Source organism: Natrix helvetica (genome assembly GCF_964273705.1).
Source record: "Natrix helvetica genome assembly, chromosome: 11".
In the NCBI taxonomy this organism is placed as follows: Eukaryota; Metazoa; Chordata; class Lepidosauria; order Squamata; family Natricidae; genus Natrix; species Natrix helvetica.
This window is the reverse complement of record NC_138562.1, coordinates 4,220,494-4,245,681: the sequence shown is the minus strand read 5'-3', so window position 1 is coordinate 4,245,681 and position 25,188 is coordinate 4,220,494. Positions and strand designations below refer to the sequence as shown.

Sequence of the window (25,188 nt, the reverse complement as noted above, 5' to 3'; positions counted from 1 at the left end):
AAACAAACCTTCCGTTTCAGCTGAAAGTGACGGACGTGACCGCATGCTTTGCTAACCTACTTCCTGGCAAAGAGACCGGTCTGCAGTTGCAGGTGAGGCCCCAGCGCCTGGGGCCCAGCCCTCCAAGTACCTCTAAAGCCAGCTGTGGCTAAACTATAATTTCTGACATGCCAGAAATAGGACCGTAATTAACCCGGAGAGCCATCATGTCAATAAAAGTCTGCAGAGATTCTCAGTCATCCAGGTTGCCCCAAAGGTGCTTTTTCAGGAGGCAACTGGACTTTCTTGTACAGGAATCATTTGCACTACTCAGGTGACCATGAAGATACAGGTAAACCTCCAAGTGGCCTCCAGGACTCGCTAAAAGGATGCGAACAACCAGCTGTCTACAAGGAATATAAATCCTTCCATTCCCCACTGTCCTGTCATAGCTGAAGAAGCTTCTTGGATGACAAGACAAATGTGTTCAAATAAAAAACAAGAAAGTCCAGTTGCCTCCTGAAAAAGCACCTTCATGTCTATCATGCCAATACTACTTCATTAATTTATCTTAAGTTGGATGACCTTGAGTTTTTCTTGAAGGAATACACTTAATATGAATCAAGAGTATTTTAATACTTTTTCCAAGTCCAAAATTACCATTTTTGTGCCTAGACATCAAATATTTCTATTGCAGCTTCGACATTCTCCACAGATAGTCAATAAACCTGGATTCTCAGGTTTATTTAAACCTGTTTTATTGGAAGTTACCTTACCAAAGATGCCTGTCAGGCCTCGTCAGAGTAAAGGCAAGTTCATGACTATCCTATGCCTTGTGGGAAACAAGTTTCCATGGAGCTTTGACTGAACTCTTTTTAATAACAATGAAAGCTTCTGCATTTTCAATGTTTAATATTGTTAGATCTTTAGTTTTATAACTGCAAATATTGTAAAATATTTACAGTATTTTTGTAAAAATAATTACAATATTTACAATTATTATACTGTTCTGGAAAATATTTTGAAATGTGAAAATTTAAAGTTGTAAGTAAGATTAGGTTTTATTACGAATAACAGAATTGGGAGGAACCTTGGTGGTCTTCTAGTCCAACCCCCTGCTCAAGCAGAAGACCCTACACCACTTCAGACAAATGTTTGTCTAATCTCTTCTTAAAAACCTCCAGTGTTGAAACATTCACACCCACTTGGGGCAAGCTGTTCCACTGGTTAATTGTTAATAGTTCTCACTGTCGGGAAATTTCTCCTTAATTCTAGGTTGCTTCTCTCCTTAATTAGTTTCCATCTGTTGCTTCTTGTCCTACCCTCAGGTGCTTTGGAGAATAGCTTGAATCCCTCCTTCCTTGTGGCAGCCCCCAAAATATTGGAATATTGCTATCATATCATCCCTAGTCCAGGGGTGAAATCCATCACGTTCTGGAGAACCGGTAGCGGAAATTTTGAGTAGTTTGGAGAACCGGCAAATAACGCCTCTGGCTGGCCTCCGAGTGGGGTAGGAATGGGGATTTTGCAGTATCCTTCCCTTGGAGTGGGGTAGGAATGGAGATTTTGCAGAATCCTTCCCCTGGAGTGGGGAGGGAATGGGGATTTTGCAGTATCCTTCCCCTGGAGTGGGGTGGCAATGGATTTTGCAGAATCCTTCCCCCGTCACACCACCAAGACATGCCCACAGTAAAAAAAAAAAATTAATTTCACCACTGCCTTAGTCCTTCTTTTCATTAACCTAGACATTTCCAATTCCTGCACTTGTTCTTCATATGTTTTACTCTCCAGCCCCCTAATCATCTTGGTTGATCTTCTCTGCACTCTTTCCAGAGTCTCAACATCTTTTTTGTATCACAGCGATCAAAAATGGATGCAATGTTCCAAGCGTGGTCTTGCCAAGGCTAATTATAAAGGGGTGTCAACACTTCACGTGATCTTGATGTGCTCCTAGCCTTATTCTGCTCAGGTCCATCCATCCTTCCCTTGACTTTTGTAAACTTTGCTTACTGGGCTGTTTCAAACTGTAACACGCAAAAAAGGTTTTGACTGCTGAGCCCAGCACAATGCAGTCCACTGAAAAAGGCTCAGAGCATAAAATTTGGTTCTGAGTGGAAATTTTGAGAATGGCTGCGCTATTGTTCCCTCGGCCAGTTGCCCGTAAAGACTTATTCTGAAGACATCTGCCAGAGGCGTTTCACAAGGCCTTGTAACCTGTCTGTTCTGGCATTCTTCCCTAGTTATTCAGGGAGATCAAAGACCTTTTTCAAGACCTTTCATGCATGCAAACCGAGCATCTAAACACCAGCCGGGCGCTGATGTGGAGAAGCAAAGCATCCATTTACCAAATATCGGGGCGCCATTTTGCCAAGCCCTGAGCAGGCAGTGGGGCTTCACTGCTAATCCCCACAATTTTCTTGCCAGGGGATTAAAAATAAAAAAAGAAAACAAAGCATCCCTGCAAAACCAAAAATCTTTGGCATTTGGTGTGGCTGACGTACATTTCCTGTCAGGTGAAGGAAACGCAGCCACTCCTTGCTGGATGATCCAATTGTTCAGGGGAAAAAGGCTGAATGAGTTTGACGTTTCACCCTCTGGAACAGGAAAATAAATCGGGGCAACCAACCTAGAAGCAAAAACCACCTTCCACAACTCACCTGGAGCATTCTGGAGAGGCCCCACTGCTAGTCCCCTCAGAGGACAGGGCAGGTTCATTTCAAGCAAGATGTTGTGGGCAATCTATTATTATCATTATTATTATTTTTAAAAACCCATGGTCTCTGAGGGCGTATGTGGGGAAGATTGGGAAGCTGGAAGGATCTCAAGTACCTTACTTTTTTGGAGTATAAGACGCACCAGAGTATAAGACGCAGCAAGGTTTTGAAGAGGAAAATTTTAAAAAAATTTAAATTTTGCAAACCTCCCAAAAACGGGCCCGTTTTTTTTTTTAAAAAAGGCATGAATAGCCCATAGGACGCTTGTAGAGTGCTCGGAGGGGGGGGGGAACGAGCAAAAAACAGCCCATTTTTCACGAAAACGGGCCCATTTTTTGTCAAAAAAGGGCATAGATAGACTTTAGGAAGCTTATAGAGTGCTGCAGGGGGCTGGGAGAGGGGGCAAAAAACGGGCCGTTTTTCGCTCATTTCAGCCCTCCCCAGCTCCCAGGAGTTCTCTGAAGGCCCCTTACAAGCTATGCACGGCCATTTTGGTGAAGGGGGTGGGGTTTCTGGTGGCAAAAAATGCTGCATTCAGCATTCCGCTCCTTCCGTGTACAGCTGAAGACCCACCTCTTTCAATTATCCGGCCTGGCTCAATCGCAATCGTAATCTTCCCATCCCTCCAAACTGTTTTTTAAACTGTCCGTAAATATTAATTTTTTGGGTTTTTACAATTGGGGTATTTTAAAGCTGATCTTAACTGTCTATTGATGCAATTTGTTTCCTCCTCCGTGTATGTATACGTGTATGTATAGGTGTTGTATATGTATGTACGTTTGGTGTTGTTGTTTATGCTCCATTGTACGCCGCCCCGAGTCCTACTTGGAAAGGGAGCGGCTAATAAATCCAAATTTATTATTATTATTATTATTATAAGACGCACCCAGATTTTCAGCCTCTTTTTTGAGGGAAAAAGGTGCGTCTTATACTCTGAAAAATAGGGTATCTCCAAACTTTGCCTTTCCTGAATGCCTAACTAGCTTGAGAGCTGCCCCTGAATGCCACGGCTCAAATTGAACACTGTGTGGCTGAACTCCAATGCCATATTTTCGGAGGGGGGGGGGTCAGGGAAAAAGTGAAAAGTTGGGATGTGGTACAGAGTCACCGACACGCAGCAAAAGCCCTCCCCCCGTTGGAGAGAATCTTCCAGAGAAAATGAGCCTCCAATCCCCAGATCCAACACTACCATCCTGGCACTCAATTGTGACAAGCCCAAATCCCACCACCTTTGACAAGGCCCACCCAAGAACACCAGACAACAGAAAGGACAAAATGGCACCCAAACGGCAACTTCCTAAACCTTGGCGGTTAGGACCGCAAGGAAGCTGAACTGCTTACCGGAATGAGCCGTATTCAGGGGGATGCTGGTACCTCATGGTGGGCCCGTCAGAGCGTCCTTGCTGGGGCAGGCGGTGGTCACTATAGAAATGCCCAGGATCCAGCGGTTTACAGCCCATAGATGGGCTGGACACATTCTTGTATGGGTATTCAGGAGGAGGCCCCCTGTGCTCCATGCCTTTCACCCCAGGCTGTGGAGGGCCTGCCCCAGAAGTCTTGTAGAAGTCATTGGTCTGTTGGGAGGAGAGGGGGGACAGTGGGGCGCTTGTGACAGGGGCGTGGGCCTTCACGCCACTGGTGGCCAGAGACAGCTGCATCAGCCGCTCACTCAGGGAGCGGACGTGCCCTTGCTTGAGGTCCCTCAGTCCTTCATCCTGATGGACCTTCCCCGGGCTTAGCCGCTGTACGGTGGGGCGCCCTTCAGTCCTCATCTTCTGGTTGGAGACACCGGTTACATAAAACGCTGCTCCAACGCTGGCGTGTGGTTGACCCCTGAAATACTGAGACTGGACTTTGGCTTCTTCGTAGGTCGGGAGGTCCTCGCCTGTTTGGAGCCTTGGCGAGAGCTGCTTCTCCATGATACAGTTGTCCATTTGAATCTCCTGGCCCTGGGGCTCTTGGCGAGCAACATGGGTCCCAATGAGGTGGTCCTGGCTGCTCAGCCCTTCGTTGGGAGCCCCGGGGCTCCCGTTGCTGGCAAAAGGCAGGGTGGCCTGTTGGTGCAAAGCAAGGAGGGTGCGGCTCTCGTTGGGATTCCCATATCGGAGCTGCTCCTGCAGCAAACGCTGTAAAACTGTCGTGCTTGGCTCTTCTGAATTCCTCATCTCCACTGTGGTGCCCCCTGGGTGGAACGCAAAAGGGGGCCGTGGCTGCCCTGGGCCTGGAGGGGGAGAGAAAGGAGGATTACTGGAGGAACTAATGAGGAAGGGCGGGGGGGGGGGAAGAAAAGAGGGGAGAAACCTTTAAAGTTGGGAGAGATAAATAAAAATAGAGGGACCCCCTCATGAAAGGTGAGTTTCCATGGGGAAATGTCTTTGAGGCAAGAACCACGCTTTTTCAAATTTCTTTCTGAGTGGCACAGGGATACAATTAGATCAGTGGTTTCCAAACTTGGGAACTTTAAAACTTGTGGACTTCAACTCCCAGAATTCCCCAGCCAGCCATGCTTGGCATCTTTAAGCCTAACAGACTCCAACAAAGCTGGCTGGGGAATTCTGGGAGTTGAAATCCACAAGTCTTAAAGTTCCCAAGCTTGGACACCACTGCAATAGGTGATGACACATCATTAAAGCAAAAGGTCCGAGATGTACACCTCATTGGGGAGAAGAGGTTGAAGGTCAAAGGACTACCCTAAGCTTAAGGGCCTCATTTTGCCCCGTCTTTGAGTTTCGAAGACAAAGAGTATCAGGCTGAAAAGGTTGGTACTCTCCATCCAGGGGTGATCTCTGGGCTTCAAACAGAAGCAGACGGTTGGAGAACCCATCTGGAATGCCCATTCGGGCCTCCACATCAACCAGGCATGGTTTAAACCAGGGGTCTCCAACCTTGCCAGCTTTAAGCCTGGTGGACTTCAACTCCCAGAATTCCCCAGCCAGCTTTGCTGAAGTCCGCCAGGCTTAAAGATGCCAAGGTTGGAGACCCCTGGTCTAGATACGTTGGAATGCAGCTCCCAGACTTCCTACTCCATAGGCTCATGCACTGTGCTGGATGGAATAAAACATATGAGAAGGAGGTTTTCTCAAGTCACCATTCGTGGAAGGAACTTTTTGTAGTTGCTCCATAGTTAAGGCTTTCGTTTACACTTTCTCATCCCAAAAATATGACACATGAAAAAGCATGGTGGGCAGTGCTGTGGGTGGAAAAGGACAAGCAGTCTCTGAAGGCAAGCGCTACTTACTTTTATTGGTGGACTCAGAAGAAGCTGTTCCGAAACATGAGGAGAAGCTGGTCCTTTTTGGCAAAGCAGGAATAGGTTTTTCACGATCTTGTTTTGATTGGAGTTACTCAATTAATTCTTCTCTCTTTAGAAAGATCTGAAAACAGGAAAAGGTGAAAGTTAAAGTTCAATATATAAATGTGTGTGCAGGCATGCACTTGTGTACCCATAACTAGAAGTTTCTTTTCTTAATTTTGAGGACAAAAGTTAGCCTTGGGAACACTACAACATTTGTTAAATCCTTAATACCTGAGGAATGTCCTTTTACTTCAACACACACACACACACACACACACACACACACACACACACGATTATGGAATCTTCCAAGGTTTTTGTGTTCTTGCCTGAGAATTTGAAGTATCTACTAAAGCAGGAGTGTCCAAACTTCTGGGATTCTGGGAGTTGAAGTCCACAAGTCTTAAAGTTGCCAAGTTTGAAGACCTCTGATCTAAATGGAGAGATTGCAGAGGAAGGGATTACAAGAGAGTAAATTATGCTGGCTGGGGAATTCTGGGAGTTGAAATCCACAAGTCTTAAAGTTCCCAAGTTTGGACACCCCTGTACTAAAGCATCAAATGACTTAAGAGGTGAAACAGAGGCCAACTTTTATCATATTTTTATTGCCTAACTCTGCAAAAGTTTTCAGACTTGAATCTACCTCTTCAGAATTTGAGACACCCAGATTAGGGAGGTCTACTAGGCCCAAAACGGGGCATGGGTGTCGCGCGTGCTTGCATGGGGGGGAGGGAAGCACGGGGGGTGTCACGTGCTAATGCGCAGGGGGCGGTCTCACACACACATTGCATTATGGATGTGCGCATGCGCGTTTGGCAGGCGACGACTAAAAGGTTAGCCATCACTGCTCTAGACAATTGGGGCTGAAAGGGAAATAATCACAATATTTTAATAGGCAAAGAGGCAATGACTATAATAGAGTGCCAGGACATGGAGAGCCAGATTAAAATCCATGCACTGCACGCTTGATGTCTCCAGGGTCACTTGAGGCTAGTTAATTCCTTCCCCAATAAATATATTTTGAAGCGTTAATGAATATGCAAAACTGGAGAAATGAGGTTAAGAGGGTAAAAACCCAGGTCTCCTTCATTCCTTGGAAAAGGAATGGAATAAATTTAACAACAACAAAAAAAAATCAAGCCATTGCAATGTTTAAACTATGCACACCCTGGTTTGAATTAGGAGCTAAGACCATACAAACAGCCATGTTTATGGCTCGGGATTCTCAATGGTTTACTGTAAAGTAGAGAAAGTAGATTTTAATGGATTGAAGACTGATTTTGCATTTAAGCAAAATTATAGCTGTTGGTTGGGTTGGGTGAGTTAGGAGAATGGTGAGTAAAGTTATGGAATGCTTTTAGAAAGCAGCAAAGAGATGTAGTGATAACAATGGGCATTTTATCTAGACTAGAGAGCTTAACTATGATTACAACTGTATACAAATGACTGTAGAATTCATGCGACCAAACATAGAAAGACAATGAGAGATAACTCATATCTTCTTCTGACTGGTTCCTAAGAGAGCTACTAAAGGGGACACACACACACCCCTCCTCAAAGGGCTAGGAGAGGACAGGAATGGTAGTGTCATGAGCAAGTTGAGCAAAATGCCTTTAAAAACACAGCAAAGTAGAACCTAAGCCAACAGCCTCACCCGCTCCACCCTCGTGCATTCGTGGCAGAGAGGCGCATGTATGCACGTCGGAGCTGAATTGGGGCGATGGCTCGTGTGCCATCAGAGAGGGCGCTGTGTGCCACCTCTGGCATGTGTGCCATAGGTTCACCATCACGGCCCTATACCCTTGCGGACAAATGCTTCTTAAAAACCTCCAGAGATGGAACACCCCCAATTTCTGGAGGCAAGTTGTTCCACTGGTTAATTGTTCTCACCGACAGGAAATTTCTCCCTAGTTCTAGGTTGGATCTCTCCTTGTTACACTGTAGGTTTCTGTAGCTTGCCCATACCCTCAGGGGCTTTGAAGAATAGTATGTCCCCCCCACCCTTCTGTGGGACAATTCCCCAATTACTGGAAGACTGCAATTATATCACCCCTGGTCCTTCTCTTCCTTAGACTAGACAGACTCCGTTCCTTCAACCGTTCATCCTATGCTCTAACCTCCAGTCCCCTAATCATCTCCGTTGCCCTTCCCTTCACTCTTTCTAGTCTCAACGTCTTTTTTGTAGGTGAGGACACATACTGGACACATTATTCCAAGTGTTACTGAAATGAAAATCATATAGAATAATTGTACATTGAAAATACACACTACAAAGTCATGGAGAAGACTGTACACAAATTTCCCAGAACAAGAATAAACAATGTTCTACCTTCCCCTCAAGGACAGGCACTTCCTGGAAAGGGAAATAAGTTATCTTACCAAAGTAATCTTAAAACTGATTTTACAGAAGAGATTGCATACATACAATTTTAAGATTGAATTTTTCCACTCTTTTTCAAGCATCTTCAACATTTTTCCTTATGTCTTCTTTCCATTTATTCTGTCTTCTAATACTTCTTCCTAACAGGACTTATTCTTTTTTTTCATGCAATGATACTCACTGTAATTTCTTTCACTCCTTTCCTTTTTTTCCATGTGCACCCCCCCACAAGATTCACTCTCAATTCTATCAACATTATCTCTCACATTCAGATTCTCATCATTCCTTTGTAGCACTTTCATTATAAATCACCCACTCAATCACTTTTAATTTTATATTCATTACCTAGGTTGGATCTCTCCATAGTATGACTATTTATGCTTAAACCTCATTATTTGAAACAAACATCTTTTCCAAAGAGATACTCAAACATCAGTCACTAGTCTCCTCCTCTCTTGGGTCTTCAAATGGCCCAGTTGTGTTTTCTTGTTTCATTACCACTCATCTATTCATGTCACTCAAGAAAAATATCCCCCCCCCGATCATATTATTTTGAAATGCTGCACAATTCTCCCAGAAGGATGGTTTTTTTTCTTTCGATATCATTATTTATTGAAATGTAAGATGCAAGGGACACGGTGGCTCAATGGCTAAGACGCTGAGCTTGTGATCAGAAAGGTTGACAGTTCAGCGGTTTGAATCCCTAGCGCCCTGTAATGGAGGGAGCTCCCGTTACTTGTCCCAGCTTCTGCCAACTTAGCATTCGAAAGCACGCAAAAAATGCAAGTAGAAAAATAGGAACCACCTTTGGTGGGAAGGTAATAGCATTCCATGTCCCTTCGGCATTTAGTCATGCCAGTCACATGACCACGGAGACGTCTTCGGACAGCGCTGGCTCTTCGGCTTTGAAACAGAGATGAGCACCACCCCCTAGAATCGGGAACGACTAGCACATATGTGCGAGGGGAACGTTTACCTTTAAGATGCAACTATTGCCAACCTATAAATTTCTACATTCATACAAACACAGCACTCTCAATGACACCAGTTTCTCAATATGTTTTAGCTCTTTTATTCAGAATTAAAATTCCCTCTTCAGGGACCCACCAACTCTGCTCCCTTCAGAACAAACCCTTTTCAATCAAATCTATTATTTCCATCTTTAAAGACCCTCAACATAACTGCTTTTATTTCATTTCATTCTTAATGTGTGCTTCTTACAATCCATCCTCTTACATTCCAGGTTGCAATCGTCCATATACCACGCTCATCATCAGATGGGCCCGTTGTATATTGGCCTCTTATCATCCACCATGTCTTTATGATCAATTAAGGATCTTCACACGTTTTGATGATGCTAGATTATGATCCTTGGTGCTACTGTGCCGTATATATGACTCCCTGGTACAGCTGGATTTATCAGGACCTTACTGCCATTCCAAATTACAATTATACTTTAAAGTCATCAAAAGCTGATGAATAGTGAGAGAACTTGGCGAACGGCAAGAGGTGACGAAATAACAAAAGTTGGGACATAAGCAAATGAAGATAATTGTTCCTGTAACTGCTTCCAGCTTTCCGCAAAACTGAAGCAAAAGAATTTGTGATAAACAGGAAGCTATTTTGAGAACTTACATTTCGAACTGGACAAATGACCCCAATGAAATGTTAGTGAATGCTTTTGGAAAGAGAAAAGACCAATCACACAATCACCTTCAATTAAGCAAACAGTGTAGTTGGAAGGGCAAAGGGCTGGGCCAGGTGGCCTCAGCACTCCAGGCTTCTCATCTCACATGTGGCTTCTCCTTTCTTCCCCAACTCCTGTGTCTCTCTGCCAACTATGATTCAGATGAAAATACAGGTGTGGCACGGCAGGTGCATGGATGGAGGCCAGATTTCACATCCTCATTCCATTCCTTCTCCTTTGGCTGATTTCTCTCATTAACTTGAAAAAAGCAGCCCAACGGCTGGCAATAAGAGGACACCTTCTGCACTCTGCAGGATTGTGACTCCCAACCATTAAGGAAGTATCGTTCCCAAAGCCAGGCAATCATTGGTAGATATTTAATCCATAACTGAAGAGTTCCTTGTTGTTAACGGTCAAACTCTGCATTGCCTTGAGGACTAGAATGCTACCAAGGTGTTTCCTAAGCCATTAGATAGGATAGGAGAACCTGAACACCACAAATGCTTTAAGTTGGCCTGATCCTGCTTGACACTTCTATAACATCAATGGATGCTGTTATAATGTGCCACATTTTAGCCAGGGGTGGGTTTCTGTACTGGTTGGTACTGGTTCACTACATGCACGCTTTGCGTTGCTGGTGCATGCCCAGTTGACTATAAATTATTCTGTGCATGCACAGAGACATGCCGGCAAAGGCAGAAGAGACTGGGGAACTGATTCAGGGGCGTGGCCAGCCTGGGTCGCTGCCGGTTCTGCGACCCAGGCCAAATCACCACTACCGGTTCAGCCGAACCGGGAGCAACCCACCTCTGATTTTAGCCCAACTTCCAAAACATGGTACACTGAGAATACAGGTGTTCTTTCCCACGTAGAGTCCAATGCTAATGCATGAATATCTGGGATTAAAAGAATTTGTTCACAAGAAAGTCGGCACTGGATTTGTCACCCGAAACAAAAGAGTTGATAAAAGAAATGCTTTTTCTGGAAATCCCAGACAGGAATCCAGGAGCCAAAACACTTCAACAGAACAAGGGCTTGCCCCACTGTGACCCAAGTTCTCCCTGAAAAGGAGTAGTATAGCACTGCCGTTTAATGTGAAGACTCAGTTCTTTTATTTTGTTCTTCAGCATTTTAGGTCTAACTCTTCTTCGGTTGTTAGCAGCCACATCCCACAAGCATCCCGAGAATGCTCTGGCGTCATTCTCCTTTCTTCCAGCGGTTTGGCCATTCCTTTGCTAATTCAGAGCAGACCTATGTGCTGGGCTGACCGTTAATGAAAACCATATGAGATCATGCTCTAACCTTCAAGCGCTACAAACTCTCCCCCAAATTCACCAAGAGAAACAGAAAGGCTTTCAACAAAAACTCTGATCTTTCCCATTGGCGTAAAAAGTATTTAAAAAGTGTTAAGCTTCATGGAGAGATCAAATAACAAGTGTTTCTAGCCAGGCATTTATTTACTGTGGGTTCCTCTTTTTCTATATGAACTTCAGCTGTTGACATGATTCCTAGGATTACCATTAAAAGGCTGCTTTACAGAAGTGAGGATTTCTGACCCACTGAGCTTGTAGACCAGGGGTATCCAACCTTGGGAACTTTAAGAGTTGTAGACTTCAACTCCCAGAATTCCCCAGCCAGGGAGTTGAAGTCCACAAGTCTTAAAGTTCCCAAGCTGGGATACCCCTGCTGTAGACAAATACCACAATAAGTAAATACAATTTAATTAAGCAACCTGTAAGGGAGCATACAGGCAGTCCTTGCCTGACAACCATCATTGGGACCAAAATTTCCATTGCTAAGTGAGACATTGCTAAGTGAGTTTTGCCCCATTTTACGTCCTATCTTGCTTCGGTTCTTAAGTGAATCACTGAAGTTGTTAATAACACGGCTGTTAAACTTCCCCATTGACTTTGCTTGTCAGGCGGTCACAAACGGTGGTCACATAACCCCAGGACACTGCAACCGTCATAACTATGAGTCAGTTGCCAAGCAACTGTGACAATTTGATCCTGTGACTCTGGAGATGCTGCAACAGTCATAAGTGTGAAAAAGGGTCATAAGTTGCTTTTTTCAGTAACACTGTATTGTCGAATGGTCACTAAATGAGTTTTAGGTTGTAAGTCGAGGACTACCTGTATCCGGCAAAGGGGCCATCGTCATCACTGGATGCACACAAAAACCATAATGGAAATTCTTGGACGTGAGGACCCAGGCGCTACCAGTTACAAGACACTTATTATTAACATGTTGTGTGAATCTAACCAACTGCATCTCATTCAATACACCATGATCAAAGAAATCCCAGCTTGCATGATTTTGTTTCAAGCATAAATCCAGATTTCTGCCTCTACTGGTGAATTTGTTGGTAGGGCTTTTATTCGTGAATTCAATCAATAAAGTTAGATCCCACCCTCCAGCCAGGAGCTCAAGACAGCTTCTACTTCAGGGTCTTGTGTTCCCCCCCCCCAACTTCAGCAACTCTGATAAGGCGCAAGAATTCTGGGAGTTGAAGTCCACTCATCTTAAAAGTTGCTGAGGTTGAAAAATACTCTTCTAGATGCAGCTCTGTTTTTATTTTATCCTTTAAGAAATCTGGGGGTTGAATTATGCTGAAATAAGGTCTTGGCCTGGGATCGCTCACGGCTAAGTGTGAACAGACAAGAGGTGGTATCCAGCAGGTTCTGACCAGTTCTGGAGAACCAGTAGCGGAAATTTTGAGTAGTTTGGAGAACCGGTAAATACCGCCTCTGACTGGCCCCACCCCCGTCTATTCTCTGTCTCCCGAGTCCCAGCTGATCGGGAGGGAATGGGGATTTTGCAGTATCCTTCCCCTGCCACGCCCACCAAGGCACGCCATGCCCACCAAGCCACGCCCACATAACTGGTAGAAATTTTTTTTTGAATCCCACCACTGGAGCAGACCACTGAGAAGCAACGGTGCCTAGACTCAAGGGCTGCATTTGATGTTACTTTAGGGTTCTAAAGCACCTTGCTCTGATCTGGAGATCCAGCCCCACTTCTTACTGTTTTTTCAGTCAAAATATGTAGGCTACATCTACTACAGACGTGGCGTGAGTATTTGATATTTTGTTATTTTTAAAAATATTTTTAAAGTAAAATGATTCAGAGTGCCAAACCGGCTTTTGATGACCGGGGGGGTGGGGGCTATTGCCCCCTACCCATTCAGCCCATTTCCAATCTCCCTCTGCTTTTCCTGCAGGTAGTCCAGAAACATCCAAAAATAAAATAAAATAAAGGAGACCTGCTCCTTTTCTGAAACAGAAACCATCTTGCAGAGAACTCCTGTCGAAGGCAGAATGGCTCTGTGCCCCCCAGCAAGGAAGAAATCTTACCACTTGAAGAGAGTTTCGTACCCCTCCCACTCCCGCAAGGAGTTGTAGTATAACAGAGGAAGGTTGACGTAAGCTCAATGTAAATAAATAGAGGAAGTTACCCTTGGAGCACTAAAGAGAAAACTCCCAAACACTCTCATCATTTCGAAGAGTACACTCGTTGTCAATAATCACAACCCTTCTCTTTGGTCCAACAGGCTGCAGCCAATCCCTGTCCCATACTCCAGGCCCATGAAATGTTTGGGTGCAACCACTGCGGTATGACTTCCGACATGGAAAAAGCTCAAGAGCTCCTGCCTGCGGTGGGATAAGCACCTGTTTTTGATACCACTGGCTCAGGTTCTGACAGGTTCTGGAGAACCGGTAGTGGAAATTTTGAGTAGTTCAGAGAACTGGCAAAAATCACCTCTGGCTGGCCCCCGAGTGGGGTGGGAATGGAGATTTTGCAATATCCCTCCCACTAGAGTAGGGAGGGAATGGGGATTTTGCAGTATCCTTCCCCTGGAGTGTGGTGGGAATGGAGATTTTGCAATATCCCTCCCACTAGAGTAGGGAGGGAATGGAGATTTTGCAGTATCCTTCCCCTGGAGTGTGGTGGGAATGGGGATTTTGCAGTATCCTTACCCCAGGAGTAGGGAGGGAATGGGGATTTTGCAGTATCCTTGCCCCAGGAGTAAGGAGGAAATGGGGATTTTGCAGTATCCTTTCCCCAGGAGTAGGGAGGGAATGGGGATTTTGCAGTATCCTTGCCCCAGGAGTAAGGAGGAAATGGGGATTTTGCAGTATCCTTTCCCCAGGAGTAGGGAGGGAATGGGGATTTTGCAGTATCCTTCCCCTGGAGTGTGGTGGGAATGGGGATCCCCCAGGAGTAGGGAGGTAATGGGGATTTTGCAGTATCCTTCCCCCAGGAGTAGGGAGGGAATGGGGATTTTGGAGTATCCTTCCCCCAGGAGTAGGGAGGGAATGGGGATTTTGCAGTATCCTTCCCCCAGGAATAGGGAGGGAATGGGGATTTTGCAGTATCCTTGCCCCAGGAGTAAGGAGGTAATGGGGATTTTGCAGTATCCTTCCCCCAGGAGTAGGGAGGTAATGGGGATTTTGCAGTATCCTTCCCCCAGGAGTAGGGAGGTAATGGGGATTTTGCAGTATCCTTGCCCCAGGAGTAAGGAGGGAATGGGGATTTTGCAGTATCCTTTCCCCAGGAGTAGGGAGGGAATGGGGATTTTGCAGTATCCTTGCCCCAGGAGTAAGGAGGGAATGGGGATTTTGCAGTATCCTTTCCCCAGGAGTAGGGAGGGAATGGGGATTTTGCAGTATCCTTGCCCCAGGAGTAAGGAGGGAATGGGGATTTTGCAGTATCCTTGCCCCAGGAGTAAGGAGGGAATGGGGATTTTGCAGTATCCTTCCCCTGTCACGTCCACCAAGCCATTCCAACAAAACGTAGAAATTTCACCACTGAACTGGCTCCAGTTTCTTTTTGAACTGGTCCAAAAACAAGTTTGAACTGGACAAGAAACCCTCTGTCCCAGCCCAGCCCCCCCCCCTGAGGGATTACTGCTGGCCTTCGATGGTCAAACAATCCATCTTGTCATTGACTTTTTAATGTCTAAAAAGAAGCATTGGCTAAGACGGAAGAAGTCATGTTTCCCGCCAAGCGTTACAAGATAGAGTGACAAACACTACTAACTTTTGGATAGCTTTAAAAGAGGACTCGATCAATTGAAGGAAGATGGTTATATCAATAACTTTTAGTCTCAAACACACAACGTGCGCCCATTTAATACTTGGGCTTCCATTCACTCTAATCATAACAACTATGAGCAGCTTAAAAATACCCCCACACAGTAATTTGGGTGAAAACACAACCCAGTCACTTTTTAAAAGCCAGGTCCTCTCTCTATAGCCTCCTTCAGCTGAAAGGTCTCCAAGAGAGAGTGGCGTTGACTTGCTTTTGCTGGACATGCCTTTGGGGAAAAAGTAACCCCTCGAAGACTTTCCTGGTCTTGGTGATCGATCTGGAATCTAGGCCAATACAATACATAGCAGAATTGGAAGGGACCTTGGAGATCTTCTAGTCCAACCCCCTCCCTAGGCAGGAAACCCTATACCATTCCAGACAAACGGCTATCCAACATCTTCTTAAAGACTTCCAGTGTTGGGGCATTCACAACTTCTGGAGGCAAGCTGTCCCACTGATTAATGGTTCTCACTGTCAGGAAATTTCTCCTCAGTTCTAAGTTGCTTCTCTCCTTGATTAGTTTCCACTCATTGCTTCTTGTTCTACACTCAGGTGCTTTGGAGAATAGTTTGACTCCCTCTTCTTTGTGGCAACCTCTGAGATATTGGAACATTGCTATCATGTCTCCCCTAATCCTTCTTTCTCTTAAACTAAACATACCCAGTTCCTGCAACCGTTCTTCAGATGTTTTAGCCTCCAGTCCCCTAATCCTCTTTGTTGCTCTTCTCTGCATTCTTTCTAGAGTCTCCACATCTTTTCTACATCGTGGCTTCCAAAACTGAATGCAGGATTCCAAGTGTGGCCTTACCATGGCATTATCAAGGCCAGGATAACTTCACTTTGTAGTCTGACCATCGATGGTCAGAGAAATACCCTGGCTTTATGCTTCATCCTAAACCCATGATAGCGAACCTATGGCACATGTGCCAGAGGTGGCATGCACAGCCCTCTCTGCTGGCATGTGTACCATCACCCCAGGTCAGATCTCCGTGGCGTTTCTTTCGTGGGCTTCTGTTTCCTTGCAAATGACGAAACAGAAGCTCATGAAAGAAAAAGATCTTACCTCTTGCTGCACTGCTAAGTGTTTGGATGCCCCACTTCCCACCAGCTAGCTGGACTTCGGGTCTCTGCTGCGCAAGTGCACATATCGGCGCAAGTATGCATGCATGTCTGTGCATTCACGCGTGTGCACACCTTTCAGTGTAGACATGAGCGCACAGAGTTTGGGCACTCGGTGTCTAAAAGGTTCGCCATCACTGTCCTAAGCTATGAATTTAAAATATAATTTAGCTTTCCTTGAAGTTCAGACTAAAATGTAACAGCAATCTATAAAGTTGGGTTCAGACAGCTAAAGTTAGCCGAAAGCAATAATCCATGTTATGCCTTAAACTTAACTTCTATCATTCACACAGTCCTGTCTGATGAAGGCATTTTTTTCCTGAATTAGGCTTAGTAAGGCAAGTGTTCTTACTTGCTTCTTAATAGGGTTTTTTTTTAAATTATGAGCATTCATGTAGCTAACTTTAATGTTTTAAAGCAATCTTACCACCTTATCTGAATGTCACTTGCGTTGTTAGCTGCCTTGAAAAGAGAAGTTGGATGGACACAAGGATACCAGCAGCAACGGCTGGAAGACCCATTGATTTGTGGGCCAGCAAAACTCAGAAGGGAAAAGGCGGGGAGGGTGTGTGGGGGGGCGGGGGGGGGGGCGAGAGGGGAGTGCTACAATTGCTACATCCGTCCTGTAAACTGTGGAAGCAGCTTTCTGTTCTGCTGCTTCATAATGTACAATGGATAATGACAGCAAGCTTCTATTAAGAGTTCAATTTTTCCCTTAAGGAAAATCTGTGCAGTATGACAACTTGGAAAACTGGCTTTTTTAAAAAAAAAAATTAGTTGTTGAGTGCCAAAACAGCCTGGAATCCAACTTGGCTTTTGCAGATTATGAAGACACACATCTATGGTATTTTTTTTGTGGGTGAGAACACTGAAATGGTTGGGCTGCTCCCTTCTCCTGGGATATTCTTTGGCTTTCTGGTTTAGCCCATGGCCCTGGGGTTCTCCCACAACCTCTCTCTCAACCACCCATCAAGTTCAACCTGCTCTAGAGGGAGCACTAATGATCCTCTTTCTGATAAGCCCTCGGCCTCTTTCTCACCTGGGAAAGGTGAGACTCTGGAGATAATCGGAGATTAAGGCATGCAGACACTCACAGCAGGAGCTGCCCAGGGCTAGTTCCACCCCCTCCTCTTGTGAGCCACGACAGTCATTTCAACAGAACCTGGAAGGACTTTTGGCCGCAGGGCATCTTTGAGACCGGAAGCAAAGCTTCCACCTTCCAAAGTGACTGGGCCACCAAACGCCTCCTCACGTTTTAATCAAACCATCTTTGTTAAAGTGACACAAGGGGGAAATTGATGATGGGGATGTAACCCCCTTTGCCAAGTTTAATTTAAGGAAGAGTAAATATAGAAAAAAATATGGTAATTCTTTCCTGACCTATCTTTTACTTTTTGAAGGGTACTCAAAAACCTAGTCTGGCTCTAAAGCCAGCAGCTATGCTCTAGCTCAGGGGTGTCCAAACTTGGGAACTTTAAGACTTGTGGACTTCAACTCCCAGAATTCTGGGAGTTGAAGTCCACAAGTCTTAAAGTTCCCAAGTTTGGACACCCCTGCTCTAGCTAAATGGGACCTCTTAGCAGATCACCTTTATGAAAATTGACATTTAAAATGAACATTATTTCTAACAGGCAAAGAGGAACACGTGACGTCACAGGGATGCCTTTTTGAAAAAGGGATTGTTTTTGCTTTAGTTTTTGATGGTGCTAAACGGGGTTAGCATTTATGTGGAGAGACAGCAGATGTGTCTTGTGCAATGCCCTCTGACATCAATGGCCTAATTTCTGGGAAAGAGTGGCCAAAAAGAATGCAGAGAGCACTTGCGCGGCCACAGGATGCCCAACTTTCTACAAGGGAAGTGAACAGGCCTGGAAAAGATTCAGCAGGTGCAACATCCAGGTCTTCTATTTGTGAGGACATGCATTTAAATCGCACCAGGATCTCCAGAAGAAACACAGAAATGTACTAGAGCCAAGTCAATTTTCTGCTTTTGCAACAGCAGCACCAAAAAAACAGAGCCTCCTTTGGATTTCTCCCAAATGAAAGGATGCAATCCTTGGCAGAATTCAGGGAAGGCTAAATTCCCCACACCTACTGCTTGCCACTGATCAGCGGCTGGCTTCAGCCTGGATCCCCATCAAGCACCTGGTGCTGGAAAAGGTAGTTCAAGGTAGGAGAAGGGCACCCATTTTCTCTAAACAATCTGGGTGGCTCTGGAATGGCCCCTGGGGCAGCTTCTTTGCTTTGAGGGTAGAAAGGAAGTAATGTTTACTAAAACCCAGTTTCACTCAAGAACAAGATTGGAGTCAACAGCAGGCTCACTTGCTCAAATAGAAAAAAAAAAGAGAGTAGTTGCTCTGTAGCTTAAGCAGAATATTTTGCATCCTGGAAATGAGTAGTTCCTCATTTGCTAGTTAGGAATAAAAAAATATGCAACTAACTGATCATATAGCTATACAGAACAACAGATCGCAGATATTGCAGAGAACCGCCCTGCCGCCCTGTTTCGGGTGACCCGCTCCCTTTTATCACAGGGGCAGCGGCACCCCTCATTGCTGGGCCGGGCAGAGGAATTTGGAGAGTTCCTGGAGGATAAAATCGATCGGATCCGAAGGGGATGGACCCACCTCAGTGCTCCAGTGGGGACGTCCGAGGCTAGTCTTGAGAGACCATGCTAGGAGGAGTTTGACCCTGTTGTCACCGAAGATTTGGACAGGTTGCGCGGGCGACTGCGAGCCACCACATGTTTATTGGACCTGTGTCCCTCCTGGTTGGTACTGGCCTCCTGGGAAGGCTCACGAGGCTGGCTACTGGGGCTGGTGAACGCTTCGCTGGGTGAGGGCCTTTTACCAACCGCCTTGAAAGAGGCGGTGGTGAGGCCCCTGCTCAAGAAGCCTTCTCTGGACCCAACGGAGCTAGCAAATTACCGTCCTGTCTCCAACCTTCCTTTCTTAGCGAAGGTTGTTGAGAGTGTGGTGGCTCAGCAGTTTCCGCGCCACCTGGAGGAAGCTGATTATCTAGACCCGCGCCAGTCCGGCTTCCGACCCGGTCACAGCACGGAGACAGCCTTGGTCGCGTTGGTGGATGATCTCTGGAGGGCAAAGGATGGGGGTTGTTCCTCCATCCTTGTCCTATTAGACCTCTCGGCGGCCTTCGATACCATTGACCATGGTATCCTATTGCGCCGTCTGGAGGGGTTGGGGGTCGGGGGCACCGTATTACGATGGTTCCGCTCCTACCTCTCTGGCCGGACGCAATGTGTGTTGGCAGGAGAGGAGAGGTCGACCGCGAGGCCCCTTATCTGTGGGGTCCCACAGGGGTCGATCCTCTCGCCTCTCCTGTTCAACATATATATGAAGCCGCTGGGCGAGATCATCCGTGGTTTTGGGATGGGATACCATCTGTACGCTGATGACACTCAGCTGTACATTTCCACCCCAAACCACCCCAACGAGGCTGTTGAAGTGATGTCCCGATGTCTGGAAGCCGTACGGGTCTGGATGGATGACAGCAGGCTCAGGCTCAACCCCTCCAAGACAGAGTGGCTGTGGCTTCCGGCTTCCCGGTTCAACCAGCATATGCCATCGCTGGCCATCGGGGACGATCAATTAGCCCCGGTGGAAGGGGCGCGCAATTTGGGCGTCCTCCTTGATGCCCGGCTGTCTATGGAAGATCACGTGGCAGCCGTGGCGAGGGGGGCGTTCCACCAGGTTCGCCTGGTGCGCCAATTGCGGCCCCTTTTGGACTGGGAGGCCTTGCGCACAGTCACTCACGCGCTGGTGACGTCTCGCCTGGACTACTGTAACGCTCTCTACATGGGGCTCCCCTTGAGGTGCACCCGGAGACTGCAGTTGGTCCAGAATGCAGCCGCGCGGGTAATTATGGGGAGATTGAGGTTCTCCCATATAACACCCATCCTGCGCGAGCTGCACTGGCTTCCTGTGGCCTACCGGGTGCGCTTCAAGGTGCTGGTTACCACCTTCAAAGCGCTCCATGGCACAGGGCCTAGTTACCTGCGGGATCGCGTCCTGCCCCATACATCCCTGCGACCCGTCCGCTCACACAGAGAGGGACTACTCCGGGTGCCGTCCTCCAGAGAGTGCCAGAGGGCGACGCCCAGGAGTAGGGCCTTCTCTGTAGTGGGCCCCACCCTTTGGAATGACCTCCCCCCAGACATCAGGACAACAACCGACCTTCGCTCCTTCCGTATGAAGCTGAAAACCTACCTGTTTCGACTAGCTGACCTGGCATAATACTACAATCTCTCCAGCCCAGGGCATTTTTAATTGGTAATTTTAGTTTTTAAGGGTTAATTTCACTGGGGTTTTAACTTTTTTAGGTATTGTAACTTATTTATTTATTCTTACCTCCTCTGTACGCTATATAATACTTTTGTACGTCGCCCCGAGTCCCTGTGGGGAGAGGGGGCGACTAATAAGTTCAAATAATAATAATAATAATAATAATAATAATAATAATAATAATAATAATAATAATAATAATATGCAGATTGCAAAGTTTTTTTTGCTATGCTGACTCAATGAACATCCATGAGATGTGAGGGGAGGTCTGCAACACGAGCGAGGGGAGATTGTGGGAAGTCAAGTCCAACAGTACAAATGTCCAGCTAAAGCCAGCTAAAATGGTACCCTTCACCCGTCTTTCTTAAGTATTTTTTCTTAAAAATGAATTATTTTCTACCAAAACATTATTGCTCAATGAACTTGGTGGCTCATTTTTAATCATTTATGACAACAAACCCTTGGCATGATTCATTGTTGCGAGCTAGCATTCCACCAATAAACTTCTCCAAACAATGGCTTTCCCACTGCAGTGGCAACAAAGGTTTGGGGTGGAAGTTATGTGTCGGTGTAGCGAAAGCCCAACGGATGAGATTCCCCATCGGAGCCGTTCTGCACGCCAAGCAGAGCAGCCCCCCCCCTTCCCTAGGCCTGTCCTCTCCAAAATCCAAGGTGAGCACCGTGGAAAGAGCCCGGCCGGTGTCACACCCGACTGTGGGAATTCAGAAGCCACTTGTGGGGTGGAGCACCTGCCCCACAGCATTCCTCTTCTCCCTGCTCTGCCTCCCAGCCTGGGAATAACCCAAGACGGAGCTTCCTGATATGGACGGAAGGAAGTCTAGGACAGGAGTCTCCAACCTTGGCCACTTTTAAGCCTGGAGTTTTGCTGGCTGGGGAATCCTGGGAGTTGAAGTCCGCCAGGCTTCAGGTTGCCAAGGTTGGAGAGCCTGGCCTAGAACAGGGGTCAGCAACCCACCGCTCTGGATCCGCGGTTAAACCCACGGTTAAATCCAAGAAAAGAAAAGTTTCAGAAGAAATAGCCAGGCAGGGGAAGGGTTTTGTGGCCCCTGCTGTTTTCTTTTCTGTGGGTCCAAATGGCTCTCTGAGTTTTTAAGGTTGCTGCCCCCAACATGGTGTAGGGCAGGGGTGTCCAAACTTGGGAACTTTAAGACTTGTGGACTTCAACGTCCACAAGTCTTAAAGTTCCCAAGTTTGGACACCCCTGGTGTAGGGGATGCTTTGCGACCATGGTTGGCATCCGACGGCCACTGACTCAGGGGCTGGGGGCACCCGAAGGTCCTCGCTTTACGTCCAGCCGACCATTCATTTCCCTGCCCCATACACTTGGGTCCAAGGCACCCAAGATCCCCGCTCTGGCCAGAGGCCAAGGTCACCGTTCTCCGGGTTCTCAGCCGCCCCGACTCCACCCTGCCCGCTTCCACCTGCCCCACCCAGGGACCCTCAGCCCTTCCCGTCTCCGGGCAACCGCCTCCACGCCTGACTTGATTGCCCGGGATCGCCCAGGCAAAGTTGACCCGCCCCAACGGTCGCCTTGGCCCGCCACGCCGAGCCCAACCCAACCCAGCCGCGACGAAGCCCGGGCGCTCCGGCTGCAGCCGCCCGGCCGTCCAGGAGCCCCGGAGCCGGAGGGGGGGGGGGGCGGCTCCCGGAGGTGAACCGGCAGGGAGACCTTCGCGAAGGCCACGAAGCCTTTTGGCCGCCCGGAGAAAGGCGGCCGTCGGGGGGGTGGGGCGGAGCGGCGGATAAACCCCCTTCCGAGCCGATGGCCACGCCGCCCAAGGGGGCGAGACCGAGTCCCTCCTCCCCCCGCTTGCCTAGACGGCGTCGGAGCCCCGTTGCAACCCGCTTGTCTTTAGGGGGGGGGGTGTCCGCTTCCGAACCACCCCGTCGGGGGGAGCCGAATCACGGAGGCTCCGGGGGGCGCATCCGAGGCCGCGGCGGGCCGCGCGAGCCTTACCGAGCGGGCGCTGCTGCTGCGGCGGGACAAAAGCGGGCGGCTGAGCGGGAGCGCCGGAGCCCATCGCCGCCGTGTCCGCAGGAAGCTCGGCCGCCCCGGTTGCCCAGGCGAGGCGAGGCGAGGCGGGCCGGCGGGCGGCGTCTTCAGCGCCGCGCCCGGGGCTCCATGGCTGGGCGGGCAGCAGCAGCAGCGGTGGCGGCGGCGCAGGGAGGTTGGCGAGCCCGTCCGCCCCGCGCTGAAGCTTCCCCGCTCGCGGCGCCAGCGGGGCGGGCAGGAAAGGATGCCCGGAGCCACCCGCCGCCCGTTCACTGGCCCGCGCCCTCCCCGACGCCGACGCCGGTTGGACGGCCGGCCTGCCACTCCCGCCCGTTGGGAAAGCGGTGGAGGGGAGGGGGGGCAGCCGAACAAGGGCTCATTGTTCCCGCCGGGAAGCGGCCGCGCTCGGCCGAGCCCCGGGCGCCCCCCGCAGGCCGCCGTCGGCCGCTGGAGGAAAAGGCGCAGGGCGCGTTGGGTCTCCGGGTGCCGCCTGGGTTTGCTCCGCCCGGCCGCCTGCATCCCCTGGGCCAAAAGCAGTCGAAGTGCCCGAAGGTGGTGCGGATGGGCGCCTCGGGCAGAGCCCCCCACCCTCCCGGGGCAGCCTTGGGGACGGTTCCTGTAAGGACCGGAGAAAGCTCAGCGGTCGCCCTGGTTAAGAGCGCCGCTCAAGCGGGGAGTGGGGGGCTCAGTGGGACCCCCGACCCACTTGCCTCCCAGGAAACAAGATAGACGGATAGGATAGGAATAGGAATAAGGATAGAATAGGAATCAAATCGAATAAAATTCTTTATTGGCCAAGTGTGATACAATACACAAGGGATTTGCCTTTGGTGCAGATGCTCTCAGTGGACATAAAAAGGCAAGATACATTAATCAAGAATCATAAGGTACAACACTTAATGAGAGTCACGGGGTACAAATAAGCAATCAGGAAAGAATCAATATCCATATAAATCATCAGGATACAAGCAACAAAGTTACAGTCCTGCAGTCATAAGTGGGAGGAGATGGGTGATAGGAACAATGAGAAGACTAATAGTAATGCAGCCTTAGTGAATAGTTTGACAGTGCTGAGGGAATTATTTGTTTAGCAGAGTGATGGCGATCAGGAAAAAAATTGTTCTTGTGTCTAGTTGTCTTGGTGCGCAGTGCTCTATAGAGTCGTTTTGAAGATAGGAGAAGCCTCTAAGCATCTACCACAAATATCTGCAAGAGCCCCCAGCCTCTTACCTCAGCCGGAACCAGAGCCTCTGCCCTGGCTGTGATGCCTTCAGCATTTTTCCTCCCCAAACAGCCAAAGCGCCCACATTCTCAAGCCGGTTGGGACCCCAGTTGCTTTGCACCAAGAGCCAAAGAAGGATGGGCAAGGCAAGCAGGACGACTGCAACTCTCTGCCCTGCTCTTTCCAGCCCCTCCTCACCATCCCCCTACTACAACAAAGCAAAGTGTGGAAAAAGTGGAGTGCTTCCTCAGAGGCCGCACCCTCCCAGTCCAAGAAGCACCAGCCACAATTAGAACATTTCCCCCAGAAAGAGGCTGGTTTCCTTCTTGCAAACATCATCCCTTCCGGACATTTTGATCCCAGAATATGCATGCAGGCCCCACGTTTAAAGCGATAAAAATGGCTGAACCGGTTACTGGAGCTCTGCTGAATGGTGGTTTTTAAAACTGGGACTTGTGGAATATTCTACAATAACCGTGGTAGATGGAATCGCCCGGATAAGGGCAATACAATCAGGGGAACCTGGATATATCTTCTCAACCCTATTTTAGATCAGATTGTTTTCCAAAATAGTTGCATATTTTCAAATTTCCAACTTCTCTGCATCAGGGCGGACGGTGAGAAACTGAAGAAGGGAGGGGAAAAAAAACAGGCGATTTTCCAGCTGTGCCTTGACCAAAGACCTGCTTACATTCTTGGGCAGAAAGACAGTGAGGAGTCCTCAGATGTGGAAGTGGCCTCCTGAAGGGCTGTCACAGGGCAGGGGGCGAATTGCATCTCCGTAGGTAGAAATGGAGAAGCAGAGAGACATGTACCATATTTTTCAGAGTATAAGATGCACCCTTTCCCCCCCCAAAAAAGAGGGTGAAAATCTGGGTGAGTCTTATACACTAAACAGCATTTTTGGCCTACCGAAACCTTGCCTCCTTTGCAAAAATGGACGTGCAGAGGGTTTGGGAGACTTGCAAAGTGTTCCTGGGGGGTTGGAGAGGCAAAAATGAGCAAAAAACGGGTTGTTTTTGCCCCCCCCCCCAATCCCCAGGAGCACTCTACCAGCCTCCCAAAGCCTCTGCATGCCACCCCACCTTTTTTGCAAAAAAATGAGGCCTGAAGAGTGCAAACACTTTTTTTTTTAAAAAATTACCTCTTCAAAATCATGGTGTATCTTGCACTCCGGTGCGTCTTATAGTCCAAAAAGTACGGTATATTCTACTTTCGGAAGAGTTTTCAGGTTATGCGAGGCTGCTTCCTGGAGTGGTGGGGGCTCCATCACTGGGGTGGGGTGTGTGTGCTTCAAAGAAGATTGGAGGGTCATTGGTGTGGAATGATTCAGGGATTTATGACATTCCAGCTTCCAAAATCACAAACATTTCCCATCCTATCGCA

At 47.8% G+C, this 25,188-nt stretch overlaps 1 protein-coding gene across 4 annotated transcripts in view; it reads right to left on the bottom strand.

The window, feature by feature from the left end:
- AMOT (angiomotin) overlaps window positions 1-24,561 on the bottom strand; it is a 59,571-nt gene extending 35,010 nt beyond the window's left edge. The window contains exons 1-4 of one of the 4 annotated variants that reach the window (XM_081963983.1): window positions 22,545-22,927; window positions 6,318-6,421; window positions 5,932-6,067; window positions 4,035-4,914 (exon numbers count right to left, since the gene is read on the bottom strand). In XM_081963983.1, coding sequence (XP_081820109.1) covers window positions 4,035-4,858 — 824 coding nt within the window. In that variant the 5' untranslated portion in view covers window positions 4,859-4,914; window positions 5,932-6,067; window positions 6,318-6,421; window positions 22,545-22,927. Of the gene's footprint in view, window positions 1-4,034; window positions 4,915-5,931; window positions 6,068-6,317; window positions 6,422-17,304; window positions 17,441-22,544; window positions 22,928-23,810 lie in introns of those variants that run through there. The other 3 variants (XM_081963984.1, XM_081963981.1, XM_081963982.1) reach the window with 3 other exon arrangements.
- Window positions 24,562-25,188: the final 627 nt, after the last annotated feature.